Consider the following 8,324-nt stretch of genomic DNA (forward strand, 5'->3'; position numbering starts at 1 on the left):
TATGGAAGCACAATACAGCAAACAGAGCACTGCAATGGGTTTGATTACTTCTCTTGTATTACAATGTCAGGCACATGCACAGTATAGCAGACTGTATATTTAAAATCATTTTATTAATGAACACTTGTAAATCACTGCATATTTGCTATCAATACCTTTTTCTGCCAGGTTATTGGTGAACTCTTGACAAAACTCTGCTGAGTCCCTCTGAATTAAAAGCAGGATATTAAAAACATGATACTTTATAAAAAAACAAAGTATCACTGTTCTCTGTTTTTTCTTGCTCACTTGGTATGGGTCTGTAAATTTTGGGAGGCACAAAGGCAACAGAATGAATCAAGGACGCAGAATGAATGCTGAGATATTTTATTTATATTGTGCATCTACCAGAATCAATAATGTCAAAGTTAAAGCATTTGGATCTTAGATAAAAAGGAAATATTACAGAGACAAGGGTCAAAACTCTTCCTTCTTTGGCTGGCCCCAACCAAACCAAGACCTAAAACCGCAGCTGGTTTACCAAGATACAAGATTGTTCACCTGCTCAATCTGACCTGTCTGCAAATCTACGCTAGATTACAATAGAATCAGAGAAACTACAAAGCTAACTTCAATATAATATTTTTAACATCATTTGCAATCACACACACGCCTCGTCGTGGAGAAATGTATCCGTATTAGCAATCAAGGGCAGGTTGTGTGTTTATCAATTTTGGAACTCAAATGATTAAACAGGGTTATAAATGGAAAAGGGCTCAAATCGGCAGTGATGTCATGTTGCCATCTCCTTGACTACAGCCTCCAACAGCTGTGTGAGTCCATCGCTGCGATGCTGCGTTATCAGCAATCAAGCAGGCGTTTCATATTTCTAGCAGCGGAAGCTACAGCATTGTAAAGATAGGGTGTCCCAGACAGGCACATGTTTAAATGGTCCCTCGACATTACAAGAAATGACACACAATAAACTAGCTCCTTGTGTCCCGCTCAACATTAAATCTGCAGTGCCCCACAGTCATGCTTCACATCACACTACAATATGATTCCTGGATGTTTATGTGCACTTCATCAGACACTGTTGGCTTACCAGTTCGTTTCCATTAGCATCTGGCATCTGGAATCTGGTGACTAGTCTGCGTGTGTGTGTGTGTGTGTGTGTGTGTGTGCGTGTGCGTGTGTGTGTGTAAGTCTTCCCACTCTTTTCCCTTGCTTAACTAGCCCAGGTAAACATTGCTGATAAGGTGTCTTTATCAGTTACTTGGATTATGTTTTCACATGCATTTTATAATCTAATCCACGACTGACTGCAGTTACTGGAATTAAAAGAAAAGTGTCCAAACATCCTGGTCTTACGTAAAGTAAAGGAAAAGAGACCAACCCCCGTTATATATCAATGTAAATAGTAAATCATCTGTCACTTCAAAGAAAACAATGGCACTATTTCATTAAAGCTATGGTACCAGACATGATTAATAAACCACAAAACCAAAATCAAACATTAAAGAAATGCCACTAGATGTCATTTAAATCAAATCCGAGTAACGTTTTAAGGGCCATAATGATCAGAAACTCTTTCTACGGCCCATACTTACTCCCAAGCTTATCCTTTATCTTTTAAGGTGCTAAAGGACAACATGTTACACATCTGATCGATACAGCGCTGTCACAACAAGACTTGAAAAAGACAACACTCTGACAGAATGGAGGGGATTGCAGGTAAGAATAAAGTATATAGATCTGCGCTCTACTGAAAAAGCTGATAGCCATGCAGTGCCCCCTAGTGGTGCAGAGCGGGGCGGGGGGGGGGGGGGGGGGGCCCGGCCCCACAATCCTCTGCTGCATCACTGCCACATCTCGCCATTCTCCCCGTTCTCATGGAAACGGTGCACATGGTCCGAAAATCTAGCAAACGAGGAAAGAAAATTGTTTTATAACACAAACCCACACATCTATATAAAAGATTTCCATTTCAACAACATATTCCCAAGTTTATTAACTGTGACTGCTGCGTACCAGCCCATACTGTCTCAAGACTGACCAATCAATGGGATAGTTAAAACAAAACGCTGATGCGTCAGTAGGAAAGCAGTGGAACATACATATATATAGATATATATATATATATATAGATAGATATATAGATAAATAGATATAGATATATATAGTGAGTCCTCACTTCTTAGCGCAGAATGCAGTGCAGTCTCGTCCAATGCTCTCACTCCAGGCAGTTTTGTACAGCACCTAGGAGCACAGAAACAGATCAGGACACACAGGCAGCTGCTTCAGACAATGGCTCTTTGGGGAAGATCAGTAATAATTACAGCACATTTCTAACTTCTTATGTTTATTTCGTACCACTAAAATCCAGCAGTCCCAGTCTCAATACTGGACTCCTGGAAACTGTCATCCACACCTAAAAAACACTCAACAGTGCTCAATTCAGAAATACTGCACTAACAGAAACGTTACACATGAAACGACAAACTTCAACGTTGAGTTTCTCTTAATGATCCCATTAAGAGGACTCTACCCTTGAGGTGTGAATGAAGCTGTATCGAACAAATCATTTCTAGCATGCTTTATTCACTGATAGGGTGTAATACCCAGTTTGTAATGCCCAGTGTTCATGGCTGTAATCCAGGTAGCCATCAGCAGCACTGAAGACCACCTCCATCCCTGCCAAGTCCATCGTCTCATTTAGTTCAACTCTCAGTGTGTTGCCAAGCTCCCTGGCTGAGTCTGTCAGAGGGATCACTTACCAGGAAGACCAGACAGTGCAGCAGGATGGTGTAGAAGAAAGCAATGGTCCGAGCCACCTTGTTGGAGAGAATGACTCTGCCCTGCAACACACAGCACAACACCAGCACTGCTGTTTACTCTCGTATGGTATTGCTTACTTCAACGTGTACTTAACAATGGAACTTCAATAAAACATCACATATAGAAAGAAATCAAACTCCTATTTTTCTGAAAAAACAGCCGATTGTCATTGTAGCTTGTTTCAGTTTCATATAAAATCGAACCCTATTGAACTCACCATGCTCAGGGTAGCTTTATCCCAGGGACTGAGACTCAGATAGCGCCGCTGGCGCTCCTTTGGGAAAAAAAAAAAATACAATAAAAACATGTTTTCTTTCTTATAGTGTAAAAGGAATTTGAATTTTAAAAGCTGCTGAGTCAGAGGTACCCTCTTGCTGAAGGAGGCGAAGGGATCCAGCCTCTCCTCATACTGGGAGGAGTAGCGCATCACTGTATCATCACTGCTGCCTGCCTGCAGGGGGCGCCAGAGGGAAACGCTGCATCACAACACGCTCATTAAATCAACGTAAAATAAGGGTGCGCTGATACTCGTATTTTCCAAGTAATTACCTTTAAGACATTTGAAATTGTTAGGCATTCATTAAATTAAATACACCATGTTAATTACTCAACACAAAACAATGCGTCCCTTCGGTTTCACTTGTTTACACAATTAGTGAGTATCAATCAGTACAAATCTGACAGTGTCATTTAATGTAGAACCCAATAATTTGGCCCAAAACTAATTTATATTTTATAAGCCATTATTTTGCTTACCTTTCTTTTATCTTTTTGATACCAATTATGTATACATATATATACATATTTTATTTTCCTTCGTTTCCTCTGCAGTCAATTGTGGGATTGTAGTCCCTGGCGAGGTATTATCTCTGATTAAAGTCGACAAAGAACTACATGGGGCAGCAGTGTGGAGTAGTGGTTAGAGCACTGGACTCTTGACCGAAGGGTCGTGGGTTGCTGCTGTACCCTTGAGCAAGGTACTTTACCTAGATTGCTCCAGTAAAAACCCAACTGTATAAATGGGTAATTGTATGTAAAAAATAATGCGATATCTTGTAACAATTGTAAGTCGCCCTGGATAAGGGCGTCTGCTAAGAAATAATTAATAATAATAATAATAATAATAATAATAATACACATCCCAGCTTCCACAGCAGCAGCTCGAGTTTAAGGATAAGAGGATAATTCACTTCCAATCAGCTTTTAATACACCCAACGCGGAAGTTAATTGCCATTGATTGGTACTCAATTGTAAAGGTGAGGGAAGGGCCGCTTTTCTTGTTGTGAAATCAACACATTCATACATAGGTGGGTTTTGATTTATTTAATACCTTCCAATAAATACTTCTTAAAAGGCAATTACTCTGAAAATCAGCACAACCCTACCGTAAAACCTCTATTACCTGAACTAATTGGGATAATCAAATTACAACCCAAATTAAAATCTGTTTCTGAACAGCAAACAATCCATTATGAATGGATAACAGGGTTCATAATTGGGCATATCAGTCCATGGTACTTGTCTGTTTTTATGAATTAAACAGTGGCCAGCTTGGGCTCCTGAGTGGTGCATCCAGTAAAGGTGCTCCGCGTGGAGTGCAGGATGCGCCCTATAGCCTGGAGATCGCAGGTTCGAATCTCATTGCAAATGGCACACTGTTATGGATGGCCTGATACTGTAGAAAGACACAACAGTCTGAAAGCATTCATACAAATCCGCTTTACTGGATAATGCATCCTCCTTATGCACAGACATCTCCAAATCCCCGGCAGAATTGTAAATCAATAATTTACCATTATAATTTATCTAGGGCTGTATATACAAAGTACATGGGATTTCATAACCTTGAAAGAAAAAAAAACAGCACTTTTTTCCATAAGGTAGCTGATCAATAATAAATGATTGTCCAGCTTATTAACATCATAGTGCCGAGGCCGGAATGCATTGCTAGATGTCTGTTGGGTATGATTATGGGACGGTGCCATGCAGCGTTTTAACAGAGTTATCTTTAATATGCTTTTAAGAGCGTTCAAATCCCGGACTTGGAAGTAGTTTTCACGACTTCATATAAAACATTATGATGATCTAATGACTGTTGCATTAAAGCAAACTATAAGGATATATTATGAATATTCTAAACTACAAGGACGTGTGTCAACTGGACTTGGGAATCTTAACTTTTCTATGACGTAAGAAAATGTGTGTGAGTGTGTGAGAGTGAGTGAGTGAGTGAGTGTGAGGGTTCCTACCCTGCCTGGGTAGCTCTGCAGGAACTTGATCTTCTCGTACAGTTTGATGTTGTCGGCTCGCAGGCTGTCCAGCTCACTTTGCAGGGCCTGCATGGTGTGCTGCACAGAGCGGCTTTCCTGGAAAGAGGGGAAAGAGAGAAGGACATAGAATACATGACACAGCTTTCCAGGGGAAGGGACAATGAGATCCGAGAGTGAGTTTTATAGATTATTTGTATTATGTAACATTAATTTATATATATAAAGGAATGACGTTATTTATGATATCTATATATGGGTTGGATTGTGTCAAAGGCATTTCCAGAAGTGAAGACATTGAAATGGCCTAACAATATATTTTGAGGTGAGTTTGTTGTTATTATTATTATTGTCAATGTGAGATGTAGTATGGGGGTGTGTACCTTATTTCCCTGTAATATATTATTATTACATATACACAGCTCACTGGAATTGGTAAAATAGTTTTAAAAGAAAACTTTCAATGCAGGATTATTTACTTCAATCCCAACTTTCATTATTGTGGTGATCCATGTTCCCCTAGAGGTGTGTGTGTGTGTTCCGCTGTGTGTGTTTTTCTGTCTGTGTGTGTCTGTCTGTCTCTGAGCCCCATACCGCCTCCAGTTCTTGGTTGCGTGCTCGTAAACGCTCCCTCTGGCTGGAGATGATGGAGAGCAGGGAGTCCATCTGTCCTTGAGGGAGCTCGGCCTGGGGGGAGGCACTGAGACCTGGGCAGGGTAGGAGCACACAAGGGGGTGGTGGGTCAGGTATTCACAAAGATAACCAGGGCTGTCCTTGGGTTAAAACACTGGGTCATATTCATTAAGGTTTATCTCAAACAGCCCTGTTCTGAAGCAAGTGCAAAGACACTGGTTCAGAAAACAATAGAAATCATTTGCAATGGTATGAAACTAGCAGGAAACTGCTCGGAACAAGCATACAAACACTCCTGCCTGCTACTGAACTGTTTTCTCACAGTTATAATGTGACAGTTGTTTTTTTTCTCTCTGAAAACGAATACATTCTGCGCACTACGCCTCAACATATAAACAAAAAACAATTGAGACTCATTAATCAGTGTCTTTAGTTTGCAATGTTTTAATGCAATTAAAGAAATGTCACAAAACTAGTAACTAGCAGCTCAGCAGGTTTATGATAATGATGTTTCATTAGTTTCATGAGAAATTTTTAAGACATTGATAAATGAAGAAGAGAAAGAGCATTTCAATCTGGTTTACCCGAGAAGAGAGCAGTCGCCTCCTTTATCGGCTCAGGGATTCTTTCCATATGGTCGACATCCGCCCCCTGTAATCAAGTAAAGCCTTTCAGATACTGTCAGTACCACACCCCACACATCTCCCATCAGCATTACAGCCAGTCGTATCAGCAGAAACAGCCTACATACATTACACAAACATGGAAGTGTGACAAACCTATGAGCAGGCAACTCTGTGCAGACTCATACCAGTCTCCTTACAAAGTTTCATCTCAACTGGATATGCGGTTCCCTTGAAATGTAACGTACGTGTATGCAAGTACTGCATGTACGTACATACAGGCGCTGGGGAAAATGTTTCTGAAGACACGGCTAAGCTGAAAAGACTTAGGAAACACAGCATAAAACTGCAGAGGTGAGAGTGAAGGAAGGGGAAATATTTGATATGCTAGAACTCCTTTAACACTCTCCTTATTGACCTGTGCAGTGCCTCCACTTATTGAGCACCAGTACCAAGCAGAGTGCCCGCTGGCTAGGTTCTGAATGAGCCGGGCTGGTACCCACCTCTGCGTCGGGCCTCTGCAGTGATGTCATGGCCTGGATGGTGCTCAGGTCGTGCTCCAGCTTGCTGATCAGGTCCTTCTGCTCCACGCTGGTCCGCACTGCCTCTGCAAACTCCAGCTGCAGCTCAGCATAGCGCCCTGTCACAAGAGCCGGTCAGTCTCATAGCACTCCAGTGAATTCACTTTTTACTCTATCAAATGTTATTGGCTAATGCATGAGCCACTGGAAAGATGCTTACAATATATTTGACACACGAAACACAACAGTGTTCCAAAGAGGCACATAACATTGAGGAAGGCTTTCCTTATAGTTTTACCAACTGTACTTACCAGAGAATGTAAATAACACAAATCCAACTGATCCGATGGCTAACCTCATGCTTGATGCATCTGATACACTGAGATACAGGTACTAACATGCTTGATCCTGGTGGCTGGGCATAATCTTTTTCACTGATTATACACACACGCTTGCATGCCATTGTTTCTGTCTCTTTTCAGTTTGTCTTTTCAAGCACGGTCTAGTCCAGAGGTCTGTCCGTGCTCAGTTCACTGGTTGGTCAGACACGCATGAACAGGATTGTTCAAGAATAAAAACACGTTAAATCGAAATACTGATGGTCAAATGCATGCTACAATACATGGTAGGATGTGTCTTACTGGCCTGACATCATGGCGGAATGGTTATTGCATTACTGCTGTTCAATTTAAATACTTCTTACCTACCCTGCTGTGTTAAATTTATTTTAGGATTAGTTATAATTGTAACAGGCATATTGTCCTATGCAAGCAGCCTATTAAGTTTGATGCAATATATATCTGTGAACTTAATATAGACACCCACAGATATTCAGCTGCCGTTCTGCCCAGTGCTTGCAATGACATTTCATGTTTTTGCATTCTTGGTACGTACAGCTATAAACTCCAGAAAGGTGATGGAGAATTACAGTCCAATGAATACACAAGACTTAGCTGTCACTTAAACCAAATATCAATATAGAACAATAACCCACTGCACCAGCAACACTTTTAAAAGGGAAACAAATGGCATATATGTTGTCCATAAAAACATTTTTATAGAAATGATGTATTACAGCATTACCAACAATGCACCCAGATTAGTATTATAAACTAGAAACTACACTATTCATTCTTGACCATTTCCCATATTGAACACCTTTAAAAGACCTCCAGATGAACCAGAAACGAGCCACGCTGTACGAAGCAGTGCACTGCACCATGTTTGAAACAGCTCTCTGAGCACAGAGCAGGAGGAAGGAAGGTAAAGAGCCACACTGTACGAAGCAGTGCACTGCACCATGTTTGAAACAGCTCTCTGAGCACAGAGCAGGAGGAAGGAAGGGTTAAGCTACAGTGGCACATGAGTAACCCTCCTGAGCCATATCGATCTTGCAATAAAAACATTCTCGTCTGGAGGCTTGTGCGCGTTCTGTCTGGAAGGAAGAGATTGGCATGACAGG

The 8,324-nt window shown here is 41.0% G+C and overlaps 1 protein-coding gene across 1 annotated transcript in view; it reads right to left on the reverse strand.

Moving 5' to 3' along the window:
• Nucleotides 1-350: 350 nt before the first annotated feature.
• The window catches only part of LOC117430557 (protein CASP-like), a 171,568-nt gene continuing 163,594 nt past the window's right edge, over nt 351-8,324 (reverse strand). The window contains exons 15-23 of the mRNA XM_059000864.1: nt 6,845-6,981; nt 6,303-6,369; nt 5,680-5,792; nt 5,068-5,184; nt 3,185-3,268; nt 3,035-3,091; nt 2,757-2,837; nt 2,174-2,238; nt 351-1,899 (exon numbers count right to left, since the gene is read on the reverse strand). Of these exons, the coding sequence (XP_058856847.1) occupies nt 1,839-1,899; nt 2,174-2,238; nt 2,757-2,837; nt 3,035-3,091; nt 3,185-3,268; nt 5,068-5,184; nt 5,680-5,792; nt 6,303-6,369; nt 6,845-6,981 (782 nt within the window). The 3' untranslated portion in view covers nt 351-1,838. The remainder of the gene's footprint in view (nt 1,900-2,173; nt 2,239-2,756; nt 2,838-3,034; nt 3,092-3,184; nt 3,269-5,067; nt 5,185-5,679; nt 5,793-6,302; nt 6,370-6,844; nt 6,982-8,324) is intronic.

The sequence above is a fragment of the Acipenser ruthenus genome, chromosome 26, assembly GCF_902713425.1.
Source record: "Acipenser ruthenus chromosome 26, fAciRut3.2 maternal haplotype, whole genome shotgun sequence".
Taxonomy (NCBI): domain Eukaryota; kingdom Metazoa; phylum Chordata; class Actinopteri; order Acipenseriformes; family Acipenseridae; genus Acipenser; species Acipenser ruthenus.